This window comes from Panthera uncia (assembly GCF_023721935.1).
Source record: "Panthera uncia isolate 11264 chromosome B2 unlocalized genomic scaffold, Puncia_PCG_1.0 HiC_scaffold_24, whole genome shotgun sequence".
NCBI classification, from domain to species: Eukaryota; Metazoa; Chordata; class Mammalia; order Carnivora; family Felidae; genus Panthera; species Panthera uncia.
The window spans coordinates 9,851,723-9,864,905 of NW_026057580.1; the positions used below are offsets into that span (position 1 = coordinate 9,851,723).

The 13,183-nt window shown below is 37.6% G+C and overlaps 1 protein-coding gene and 1 long non-coding RNA gene across 6 annotated transcripts in view; one reads left to right on the top strand and one right to left on the bottom strand.

The window, feature by feature from the left end:
* Nucleotides 1–13,183, top strand: part of TSBP1 (testis expressed basic protein 1) — a 217,663-nt gene that overhangs the window by 37,111 nt on the left and 167,369 nt on the right. For 4 of the 5 annotated variants that reach the window (XM_049653493.1, XM_049653494.1, XM_049653497.1 and 1 more), the window contains exons 17-25: nucleotides 1,782–1,802; nucleotides 2,324–2,344; nucleotides 4,510–4,530; nucleotides 5,400–5,414; nucleotides 6,051–6,074; nucleotides 6,533–6,556; nucleotides 6,857–6,883; nucleotides 7,342–7,362; nucleotides 7,811–7,831. In XM_049653493.1, the coding sequence (XP_049509450.1) occupies nucleotides 1,782–1,802; nucleotides 2,324–2,344; nucleotides 4,510–4,530; nucleotides 5,400–5,414; nucleotides 6,051–6,074; nucleotides 6,533–6,556; nucleotides 6,857–6,883; nucleotides 7,342–7,362; nucleotides 7,811–7,831 (195 nt within the window). The remainder of the gene's footprint in view (nucleotides 1–1,781; nucleotides 1,803–2,323; nucleotides 2,345–4,509; nucleotides 4,531–5,399; nucleotides 5,415–6,050; nucleotides 6,075–6,532; nucleotides 6,557–6,856; nucleotides 6,884–7,341; nucleotides 7,363–7,810; nucleotides 7,832–13,183) is intronic. The other variant, XM_049653495.1, reaches the window with a different exon arrangement.
* The window catches only part of LOC125938404 (uncharacterized), a 60,633-nt gene that overhangs the window by 9,435 nt on the left and 38,015 nt on the right, over nucleotides 1–13,183 (bottom strand). The window lies entirely within an intron of this gene.

Consider the following 13,183-nt stretch of genomic DNA (forward strand, 5'->3'; position numbering starts at 1 on the left):
GTAGGTAAAGCAGATATTATACCCATCTTTAGAGATGGAAAAATTGTTTCCCATAAAAATTTGTTTACTCCCAAATAAGGGGAGGAGGACAATTAATAATGAAGTTAGGACTGAAGTTGTGCTGACTCTTAGTTGAGTTGTTTCCACTACTATTTTGAGTGCTCTAATAGGTTATTAGCAAGAGAAACCATGAACTTCTAATATTAGAAACCAGGGACACAAAGACTTATGGGGAGAGGAAGTGAGAGAAAATGCAACAAAAGTAACACACAGATAATGAAGATGTTAAAAAGACAAAAATCAAAAGAAATTTAAAAGAACAAAAGTAGCAACAATACTGGAAGAAGAAAGATTAAGTGAGCTGGAGGCAGGAGAAGAGTAAATATAAATAAAACTGAAAAAGAGAAGAAAAGGAAAGCTACAAGGACTCACAAACTAAAAAAAAAAAGTAAGAAAATATAGGAAAACTGAAGAAACAAATAAAATTTGAAATGATTTTCTCTCCAAAGATTTTAGTGGCTTATACCAAAGGCAGGTGTCCTAGGAGTTTTATTCCAGGATCAAGGGCAATTTTTTTATAGATACCAGTCAAAGCCAACAAATTATTTTTGCAAAATAACCTAAATTTCTAGCTTGTCTACAACTCATAGCCCAGGATATCCATAACTGGTAAGACACCTTCTAGCTTTTTCACATAGAAAAAAAATATATCAAAATTAAAGGTTTAGGGGTTTATGGGTCAGAACTGAGATATTTCCCATCATGAGTGCCATGAAGCTATGGAGGAGAAAGACAATGAAACACCCACTGGGAAGACGGGTGGTCTATTTAGAAAAAATATTTAATCCTGCAATAAACCATGCAGACTCACAAGATGATCCCAGTCCTCACCTGGCACCAGGCTACTCAGCAGAACTTAAGGCAGGAAGCACAGCTTGCCACCAAGGCAGCATCAGCCATCCCTCTTTCGTGGCAGTAGTCCTCGAAGCTGTCTATGCAGGGGTCTACAGAGCCACCCAGCAACTATTCTCTTTGGCTGTCCATAGCTATGTACAGGAGCTGCCCTGACTTAGAAGACCCAGGAGCTAAGATATCCTGTAAAAACTCCACATATATAAACTGCAGGGATCCTATAAGGAACATGCCCAAATACATGGTCACTACACTCAGGGAAGCCCAAAGATATGGCCTTCTAACAGGTATTTATAGTTCTCCCAGTTCACAAGCAGTTTACCAACCAAGGATCATTCTTAAAGAAAAGGAATGTTACAAGTAAGACAGTAGGTGTAATCAGAGCTGGAAAATCAACCGAAGGCCAAATTCTCATTAAAAAGTGAAGGTGTTGTTGACCCTTTCTTTGCCCAGAGACACTCAAGCTAATCAAAGCGATAGTCAATAAGCTGAAAGCTATCCACCTTCACACCTACCCTAGAGCATATTAGTTGGTCAGAAATATTTTAGTACAAGTATGGTGCAGTCCACTTAAAAAGTAGTATCTTCTGTTACTGACAAGAAAGAAAAGTGTAAAGTTTCAAACTTTAATGTCTTGAACCTCTCCTAGGTTGACAAGGATTCTAGAGAGACCCTCATCTCAGGCAATATAGGCTAAATATCTCTTTTGTTGTATAGTTATCATAACCAGTTTAGTTCTCCCTAATGTTCTAATTCTGTTATCACTTCCTCTCCCTTACTCTACCTCCCAAAGCCCCATCCCTAGAATAAAATTAAAAATTTATTCTTCAAACACCCATACTAATATGTCAATTTGGATCTCTTTTTAGTGCAAACTCCAGGACCTATTGGTAAGTTGCCTATTTATATATAACAATTCATATATATCACTCAAATTCATAATAGATAGCATAACATTTTTCTAGTAATGATTATAGTAGCTTGTCTATAATCATCAGAAGAATATTCCAAAGCAAAGGTGCAATAGAGAGAATCTGGGGGAGGATATAAGAAATGAGAAAGAAGACAAAAGAAGGATAGCCAAGAGAGTGGAAAAAAAGTGACATGAGAGAAAAAACATGGGGAAAAGCAGAAGGAAAGGAATACAATAAAGATTTTACTTCAAACACCTGTAGTAGTCAAGGGCAAGAATGAAGTGGTTCTCCTTCCAACTAAAACAGGGTTACAAGTCTCCTAGAATAAGATCTGATTTTTATGGAGAGGATATAGTCCAATAAAAATATTTAATCCTGAAGACTGGGATTTAGTAATTCTGGGACATTATTTAACTGTCCCCTTTGGAAAACATCAATAGTGTGTGTGTTTATCATGTTCAACAACCACAGTAATTTATGTTTGTTTCTATTTTTAGTGCAATATACTGGGCCCAATGGTAAGTCCCTTATCTATCTTTTTCCTCTGGTGTACTCTGATCTTCTACAGTGTATAGATGGCCTATCTCCAGTCCCAAATGTAACCGTTACCATAAGGATAGTGTGTTTTTTGGCATGTTTCCATGCATCCCAGTTTCCACTTGCTGAGAATTCTCCAGGGTTATTTTTTTAAAGAAAAAAGTAAGAACATTTCCCCAGTAATGGTCAGAATGGCTTCCATAGCAATACAGAATTTTCTAAAGTAAGAGAAAGAATAAGGGTAGCTTTCCATTTCTGAAGTGCTTTGTAGTTCATAAAGGGCCTACTCAAACACAATAGAGATAATATAAAGAAAATGAAAAACGGAAAGCAAATTTTAAAAACAAATGTAAAAGACGGAAAAAACAAATTTAAATAAACTGAGGTCTGATCAGGTTTCCTCCTCGTTTCCTAGGAAAGGTATACCAGGGAATACTACTAAGGATCCAACGTACCCTGAGTTCTCCAACCTTCTCTCTCAATGCCATTTTCCTCATGTCCTATCCTGTCCACCTGCCCCAAATACCCAACACACACACACACACACACACACACACACACACACAGCTTCAGGGAACAGGATATGACAGGAGGTGGGCTGCCAACTACAGGAACTGGCAGATGCATCAGGTATTCACAAACCATAAGTGAAAGACAGTGAAAGGTAAACTCATATTGTGACTAGCCAGGGCAAAAACAGTGTCAAATTCTAGAATATCAAAACAAACTTTGGTTCATTGGGAATTCTGAGTCTGGAAATTAAGTGATAACATTCCAGAGTGTAAGCTAAACAAGAACATTATCAGAAGGCAAGTCAGATGTACTCAAACATTCCTTCAACTAGGTGAGCTCTTGTACCAGAAACTGAGCTGAGGCCTGGAGACAAAGTCATGAATAAAAAAGAGAAAGATTTGGCTGATCTCTTGCGACATGGAGTTTACAGTCTTATAAGACCCCTTAAGGAAAGGAACCCAAAACATGGAGAGGGCAGGCAGTCTCCCACACAACCACACTATGACCACTAAAACTGGATGCTGCCTGCTCTAAACACTGGTTCTAAATACCTTCCTGTTATAAATGAACATAAGCCATCATTTCTCAACTATTCTCCTAAATCAGGGTTTCCTTTCTCAGTACTCTTAATTATCACCAAGACTTACAGCCTTAGAAGTTCTCAAAGGGGCGCCTGGGTGGCTCAGTCAGTTAAGCGTCTGACTTGGGCTCAGGTCATGATTTCACAGTCTGTGAGTTCAAGCCCCGTGTCAGGCTCTATGCTGTCAGTTCGGAGCCTGGAGCCTGCTTTGGATTCTGTATCTCCCTTTCTCTCTGCCCTTCCCCATTCATGCTCTGTCTCTCTCTGTCTCGCAAAAAATGAATAAATGTTAAAAAAAAATTTTAAAAAGTTCTCATAATTCTTATAAGGGAGAAACCATAAGCCAGCTCACCTCAGAGGACCTCACTGAGGCTAAAGGAAGGGTTTCATTTGGCCCAAAGTCCCCAAATAACTACCATGTGCCTGAGAATCTATATGGGTACATGGATTCCCTTTCCCTTTTCTTTCCTGCATAATCCCCTCTCCCCTATGTGTAAACACTTAAAACAAAGAGCAATATATAAATGAAAATTATACTTCTACATTTATTCATTCCTAGCTTTCCCTTAAATTACAGGGCATTTGGAGAAAATGAAAAATGCACTGATTATTTTTTTTAATGAACAAAAATGAGTGCTTCAGATGGGAGTAGTAAAAAAAGAAAGGAGTGGGAAGAAAACTTTTCAGATCAACTAAACAGTTAGGTGGGAAAAAGAGATAAATGAAAATGAAAATGACAAAAGTGCACAGAAGTACAAATTTAAGACATTATGAACCCCTAGAAAGTTCAAGCATTTACCACCCCAGAAAGGAGTGGAATGGAAGGAGCACAGCCACTCTCCTGCCCCAGACCAGCAGAAGGAAGCCTGAGGATGCAAAGCACAGAGGTGGGAACTTAAGTCCAGACATCACAATGAGCTAACAGGCAGGTTTTACAGCTCCCTGCATCCTCTCTACAGTTACCCTTTTTAAGCTCATCATAGGAGAACTGAGTTCACTTAGTTCTACACACACTAATTTCTCTCTTTTCTTTCCCTTCCATTTTTCCACCAGTGGAAACTTCAGAAATGACCAGTAAGTTCCATACCTGCTCCTATATAATAGTTTCCTTTGGCTTCCTACAGGGTCTACAATCCTTTACTTCTGTCTTGTAGGTAAAGACTTTCAGGTTTCTCCATCATTTGCTTATTCCACTACCAAGCTGCACCCCCACCCAAGGAATGAATGAATTAAGGGGAATACAGGGGCGCCTGGGTGGCTCAGTCGGTTAAGCATCCGACTTCGGCTCAGGTCATGATCTCGCGGTTCATGAGTTCAAGCCCCGCGTCAGGCTCTGTGCTGATGGCTCAGAGCCTGGATCCTGTTTCAGATTCTGTGTCTTCCTCTCTCTCTGACCCTCCCCCGTTCATGCTCTGTCTCTCTCTGCCTCAAAAATAAATAAACGTTAAAAAAAATTTTTTTTTAAAAAGAAGGGGAATACAAACCCCACTTAATAACCCAAACTACTGTGAATAATATATATTTTATAAATAAAAAAATCGGATGAAAACATCTGAAGTTTATTATGACTTGTCAACAAAGGAGAGAGGACATTTGTACGAGTGTGTGGATATGTGAAAGTTTACACAGGATAGCAGAAATAGGGAGAAGAAAAGTAAAAACAGCAGTTTAAATTACCAGTCCCCTGTAGGATTTTAAGCAGTTACCAGTCACTGCAAAGGGGAAGAGAAAAATCATGTCCCTTTCCTGAAGCCTCTCAGACTAAGCAGGAGGCAGAATCCCACAAGGCATGATGGCAGCTGTGTTCCCCAGCACTGTGCACTGCAATACCTATAAGGGTTTGATGCTCCCTCCGTGAGCATTTCTGATATTCCCTCTCAGAAAACTAGCAGAAAACTAATTTCAGCAGCCTTTCCTCACTAACATCTCTCTTTGTTTTTCAGCTACAGAATCCTCTCGTAAGTCTCCTTTCATGATGGAACTCAATTACCTCCAGCAGTGTCTAACAGACCTACTTGAACAAAAATGTGTCCATCCACATTGGGATCGCAATAGTTCAAAGCTCCTATTTCCTTGACCCCTATTTTTCCATTACTCAGAATTCCACTAGGTTATTAATAAGTTTCTAAAATGTTCACTGAGTCACATAACAATTAAAGAACAGAGAAAAAAGTTTCTCCATGGCTCTAAAGACTGTCAGGGACCCTCTCTATATAGAAGGAGAAAAAAATGAACAGGGAAAACAAAGATACAGATAATATTTCTGTTTACCAGCTGGGTCACCTATTCAAGCAGTTAGTAAGTTGTATATTTGTTTCTTTGCTGTGCACTTATCAAAGTCCAGTGATATATATTAAAACTTGAGTTCAAGTATAGGAACTTTAAACTCATTTTCTTAGCTTTTGCTTCTCCATTAACCAGAATTCCACCAGCTGATTTTAAGTTTTCTGGAAAGTTCAGATACGCCTGATCAGAAAACCTTTTCAAGCAGTTACATCACTAGAAAATTTACCAATTTCTACATCACTAGAAAAAAATGAATAGGACAGTAAATGAGGAGGGTGCAATAAGAAATCTTTCTGCTTATTTTTCAGTGGAATCAACTCCTCACACAAACAGTAAGTCTTGTGTTTTCATTTAATTCTGTCACAGGGTTCAATTGGTTTCTAGTGAGGTCCAAGACCTCTTTATCTGGACATGATGGTATGCGAAGGGCTTGAGGTAACTCTTGGCCCCTTGCTTCTCTCATTGTCAAAGTCCCTCTGAGTTATTAATGATGTACTAGAAAGTTCTAACACTACTGATTTATATAAACATAAAGAGGAAAGAAAAAAAGTTTTGCTTCGTTATAAAGACCATCAATGAGAGGCGATCTACAGAAAAGGAAAAAATGATGTAAGAAGAACAGTTTTTCATTTGGAAATGAAAATTTTATGATTTACATACAAAATAAAGATCAGAGGGGAACATTTCCCAGAAGTTAAAAATGACATGTTATAAGGGACTTGACAAATTGAAAAACCGAATGAGGAAAAAAAGAAAAGGAGATAACAATTTTCTCTGTTCTGTTTTCCAGAGGGAGCAGTTCCACCTGTCCTCAGTAAGTCTTTCCATGTTTCCTCCACTGTGGGGTCCTATAACTTCTTTCTCTGACAATGTTGGCATTTCTGGACATGGGTACATACTTCCTAAACTACTTGCCTTCCCGTCGCCAAATCCCATGGTTATTAATGCTTTTTGGAAAGTTCAAATCCTGCTGATTTATATTAAAAGTAAATGAAGACCAAAGGGTACATTGTCCCTATTGTTATAATGACCTAGTGAACAAGAACTCTCTACACAGAGAGGAAAAAAATAGTGAGAGAGAAAAGGCTTGTAAAGATACTTCTCTGTCTTTCAGCTGGTCCACCACCTTCAGTGCACAGTGGTAAGTTCAGTCTGTTCTTTTACTGTTTTCTGTTGTTGTTGTTGTTCTTTATGAGGCCTATGAACCTGTAATTACCCTACTCATTTCTCATCCCTGTGCAGCCACCTGAGACTCATAGTTCTCATCTTCCTTTGCTTTCTGCTTATCCTGTGAAGTAAACTTACATTTACTTAATATCAAGCATATGTTTACTTTCCATCTCCTCAGTGATAAGAACTACATAGGTGCTTTAACTACTACATGATATCCCATTTAATCCTTGGGGTAAATCAATTGATCTCTTTGTAATGGCTAAGAAACTGAAGCCACATACTTACCTAAGAACACGCTCACTGAACAACAGTTTGAACCAAGAGCTGTGTGACTACCAAACTTCTTCACCACACAAATATGCTTCCCTAGAAAGATACTTGTTCCTTTCAAACAATTATTCACTGATATCTAATTTGTTGTTTAAGGTTTGCCCTTGGCACCAATAAGTAAGTATTATATTTGTTTCTCTACTATAGTTCTCTGTGCAGTCTTCTTCAAAGTCTAAGGAACTTTGTTCTGTTAAAGTGATTTGAGTTTCTCACTGCTCTTGCATTCTGGGTAATAAGCTATTACCCAGCTTCCCCCTATAGTATAGACAATTTAAGAAAATACTGATTAAAAGAAAAGGAGTAAAGTAGCATTGGTTGACAACAACAAAAACCTGAAAAATACTAAAAACCCTGAAAAAAAATAGCAGGGGTAGGCAAAAAGTTTGAGACAGGAAGTCCAAAAGGATGTTTAAATGGAGAGAGATTTTTGAGTGTTCCCTGAAAGTATGCTTTCTCGTATGTCTACCCAAGTCCTCCCCTCAGAGACACCAGTGGAATGTATTAGATAATACTATGTTTTCTCTATTTAAGAAAAATTAATGGATATTTTTTTGCTTTTTTTTAGTGATTTCACAAAGAACCTCAAGTAAGTTCTTTACTTCTCAGCCTGTCAAATATGAGACCTTTTCTGAGCACAGATATTATATTTTTAAAGTGCACCAAGGATTGAGATTCATGTCTCCATACTTTTTGCTTTCACATTACCCACAGGCCTCCCAATTAGAACTGCAAGACAATCTTTTCGATTCATAACTGTAGGAGTTCCCATTACTTCAGTTATTAACTCAACTTCCCAGGAAACCGATACCAACAGTGACTCAATATTTAAACCAGATCAAGTACTGACAACAAGGTGGTATTTAACATAGAAGTCGCCTTTAACACTATGCCCTACATTCTATAATTCAAATCTGGTCCTCATATCTATGTTACAAATGATTTTTATATAATACCAATATCCCTTGGGGTTCCTCAGACTGGAATTAAGTCACATTAATATTAAAACCCCAAGATTTAATTCAGACTAATATTCAGATGCCAACAGAGCCCAGGCAGATAATGAAAATGAACAGGTGAAGAACACCACCTGGGAATAGTGGAAAGATCATGTACAGTCTAAAGAGGGTGGCTGCCACTCAGCTCCAGCCAGTTTCTCCACACAAGAACACATATCTAGAGCATTTGAAATTTTTCAATAATGTCAGGACACATTTGGAACTGTTAACATAGACATTCTACACATTCTTTCTGAGTCCTGAGCAAGGAAGATGACCAGCTAAACAGTCTCACTGACAGATGAAAATACTGAGCCCATGGAGTCAATGACGCAGACCCAAGGATGAGGTTGGAAACCTCAGATGTCCATGTTTGAGAACAGACCCTACAACTGTGAACACTTGAGTTCAGCAGAAGGGATTATTGGTTTCGCAGCCAGAAATTATAATCCAGAAGCTAAACTGAAATAATTTAGTGTCTTTTTTCAGTGGAGGCACCAGAAAGGGTAGAAGGAAAGAATTTTAAAATCCAAAACCCAAGGGATTGGGAGAGGGAAAACAAGTAGAACAAAGGCACTAAAGGATAGTGCCTTCTTTCGGGCTGTTTTGGTCTTGGCTGCTATGTATTTGTATCATTAAAAGTACACAGCACAGCTTAAGCATAAAAAGAGGTCCTATGGGGTAGAATGATTTCCAAGGGGGCAGAAAATGAATAGGAAAACATTGTAAGGAAAAACGAACATTAGGTTCTTGGCATTTTGTTGAGAAAATTTAAACAGGAAAAAAAGGAAAAACACAAATGTAGGAATAAAAAAGGAACTTACCTACATACACAGTAAAATTTTTTTAATCATAAAAGAATACACTAAAAAACTCTATGGGAATACATTAAAAACAAAATTACCAATTAAAAAAATACATGAATTACCAAAACTGACTCAAAGAAATATAAAACCCCCAAATTATCCATAATTAGAAAATAAAATGAACAGTGAGTCAAATAAACTTTCACCTAAAAAGCCCCAGAAAAGATAGTTTTACAGGGAAGGACTTTCAAGGAACAAATTTTCAAGGAACAAATCATTCCTATATTTGGAACTGTTCCAAAGAATACAAAAGAAATGAAACTCACTTCAACTCATTTTATGATGTTGTTATTCCTTAATTTCAAAGCAAGGCAAAGATTGTAAGAAAAAAATGCATAGACATATTTTACTTAGAAACACAGATACAAATTTCCTAAATAAACAGTGCAATGTTACACCGATCATAAACACAGTGATACAGAATTTATTTTTAATGACTCATAACTATGATAGAAATTATAGAAAATTTATCAATAAATTCACTAAATTCATGGATAAAAAAGAAAAGGTATGATCATTTATAAAAATAAAGAAAAATTATTGTATAAAATTCAACACAGAATCCTAACCAGAATTCTTTTTGGAAGAAATAAAAACTTTCTTAAAAGGGAATAGATAAGAACTTCTTTAATCTAATTAAGGAGATCTATTCCTTTATCATTCTTAAGAATTCTAAAAAACAAGGGGTGCCTAGGTGGCTCAGTTGGTTAAGCATCTGACTCTTGATTTGGCTCAGGTCATGATCTCCCGGTTTGTTGGATCAAGCCCCATGTCAGGCTCTGTGCTGTCAGCTTGGGATTCTTTCTCTCCCTATCTCTCTGCCCCATTCCTGCTCTTTCTCTCTCAAAATAAATAAATATATAACAAAAAAAATTCTAAGAAATAAAATTTTAGAAGAATTGCCACTCAAGTCAAAATCAATAACAAGATGACTACTACCAATTTATACCAGCCTGTGCAATAAAATAAAGGCAAAAGATATAAAGACACAAAGAGAAGGGAGAAATTCATCATTATTTTCAGATTATGATTATCTGCATAAAAACTACAAAAAATGAACAAACTACTAATACTTAATATGAAGTCAGCAAAGTTGCTACATAACAAAACAGCAAACAAAACTTAAAACATTGTTTATGCCAGCAACAGCAATTCAGAAAACAGAATTTAAAAACAAAATTATACCATTCACTAAAGAAGCAAAATATAAATCTCCTAAGAATAAACTTCTAAAAAATGTGTTGTCTTATAGAGAGAGCATGACAAATATTGAGAAAGCAAACTGAACCCCTTGTTTTTTAACCTAGCCAGGTCAGTCATTTTGCCTGAGCACTTGACATTACACAAGATGAAAAAATCTTATATCCTGAGATAAACTGAGAGAGAAATATGGGGAGGTAAGAAAAGTAGGCGAACGGAAGGAAGAAGGAAGTAAGGAAGAAGGAAAAAAGGGAGGGACAGAAGAGAAGCCATCCATCCAACTGGTCTTGTCTACTCTTAAATAGCTCAGTTTAGCACAAGGACCTAAAATAAAACTTTAAGCCCATTTGCTCTATACTGCTGCCTCCCTAATGGAAATAATTTTAGTGCTGACTTTAACAATGTCAATACATATAGATGGGTAGTGACCTTTGTCAATATATAATTATAATGCAGAATTCATTTATTTGCTAATGATAACAATGAGAAAGCTGACTACAACTTTGTAGATTGTTCCCCTTATATTCCTGCTGTATCTTTTATTTATGTGAGCAGTTCTTCTGAATCAAGTCTCCCTCCAAGCATTGCAACTTGAAAGAAAGAAAGAAGAGAAAGATATTTCTAGGCGTTCACTTTGCCTCTAGCTTTTGACAATACCTTTAAAAAACATAAGACCTGAAAATAGATAAACTATTTTTAAAGACAGGGAAATTCAACAACATATAAATGTTAATTCTCCCCCAACTAATTTGTAATTCAATAAATTCAAATAAAATCACCAACAGGATTTTTTGTGGATCTTGACAAATCCATTCTATAATTCATATAAAAGAGAAAAACAATCCAAGAATAAATCACATATTTATAAACATGAAGTTCCCAAGAGGGAAGGCTCACCCTAGGTATTTCATTTGATTATCAAGTCATTTAAAACACTATAGTGATTGAATGCATCTGGTCTTAGCATAAGAAAAACTAATCAATGGAGGTATACTAACCAGTGGGGGTAAAGGAGAGTGACGTCAGCAAAATGGCAGCAATGAAATTTCTAGCACTTGTCTCTCCAGAAACAGCAATGTGAACAATTATCCACATATGAGAATACCTTCAAGAAGCCAAGGATTCCAGATGAGGGACTACAGCACCTGGGTAAAGTACAGAAATTAGACCCACTGAGGAAGGAAGGGGAGACAGATTCACATTACTCACATCACCCCTCTTTCATGCACAGGTGGCCCAGCAGAGAGGGAGACACTTAGGGGAGGAGAGTCCTCAGGTCCTCAGCTCACTCTGGCACACACCAACGAACTCCTATGGCATCAAGCTCCTGATAAACTCCCATGAATCAGACTCCCCACACACCCCAGCACTGGTGAGCTCCTGTGGCCTGAGACTCCAGGACAGCCTTATCACTGAGCCATTTCCCTTCGACCCCAGCTGCCACACCCAGTCCCATGAAACCAGTCTCCAAGCCCATTCCTGTACTGGACCAACATCCACGGACTAAGACGCTAGACATAACTCAATGGTTACCAATGCCTGATTGGTAGCTATGGACACAGGATCTAGATCTGCCCATGCTGACCCAGGTCACAGTCCCTTCATCACATTCAAGGACCAGGCCCAGGCTTGCTCCCACAGACCCAGGTACCTGGCTGGTCTCCATGTACCCAAAAACAGGCTTACCTATCTGCTGACCCATGAACCAGATCTGCTTTCTTGAAAACTCTAGCAGCAAGTCTGCTCATGGCATCACAAGCAGGCCTACCCAGAATCTCTTAATGGCCTGAATGGTGGAGTTTTGCTGCCAAATCCATTCTGTAAAGACTGGAAGTGGTGCCTACTCCCTCAAATACATAGACACCAAAACAAGGCCACAACGATCATTAATCAAGAAAACATGACTCCATCAAAGGAAACTAATAAAAATCCAATAAGTGACCCTAAAGAAATGACAATCTATGTACTATTTGACAAAACATTCAGAACAACCATCTTAAAGAAATTCAGTGGACTATAGAATAGACAACTACTGAAAATAAGAAAACAATGCATAAACAAAGTGAGAAATTCAACAAAGTAATAGAAACCATTTTTAAAAAAACAACTTGGAGCTGAAGAAAAAATTGAACTGAAGAATTCAATACAGAGGCTCCGTAAGAATTCAGCCAAGTAGAAGGTAGAATAGTGAACTAAAAGACAGGTCATTTGAAATCATCCAGTCAGAAGAGCAAAAAAAAAAAAGAATGAAAACTAGTGAAGAAAGCCCACCTGAATTACTGACAGGACACAAAAGAAACAATCTGCACATTCTTGGAGTCTCAGAAAAAGAGGGGGGAAAAGAGCAGAAAGCTTATTTAGAGAAATAATGACATAAAACTTCCCAATCTGGGAAGAGATTTGGAAATCCAAATTCATGAAGCTAGTTAGTCACCTCAAAATTTCAACCCAAAACATTCTTGTCCAAGGCACATTATTTACAGATATGTAAAATCAATACTAAGAATTTTATTTAATTTTAAACTATGATGGCTTTATTTTTTTAAGTTTATTTATTTATTTTTGAGAGAGAGAGAGAGAGAGAGAGAGAAAGAAAGAGCAAGGGAGGGTCAGAGAGAGAGTAGAGGGAGAATCCCAAGCAGGATATGCATCACCAGCACAGAGCCCACTGTGGGGCTCAAACCCATGAACCATGAGCCTGTGCCAGTTGGATGTTCAACTGGCTGAGCCACCTAGGCACCCCAATACTAAGAATTTTAAAAGCAGCGAGAGAAAAAAACGGAATCCTCCTAAGGCTTTCAATTAATTTCTCAGCAGAAATCTTTCAGGCCAGGAAAGTAGATTGATATATTCAAAGTGCTAAAAGGAAAACACTGC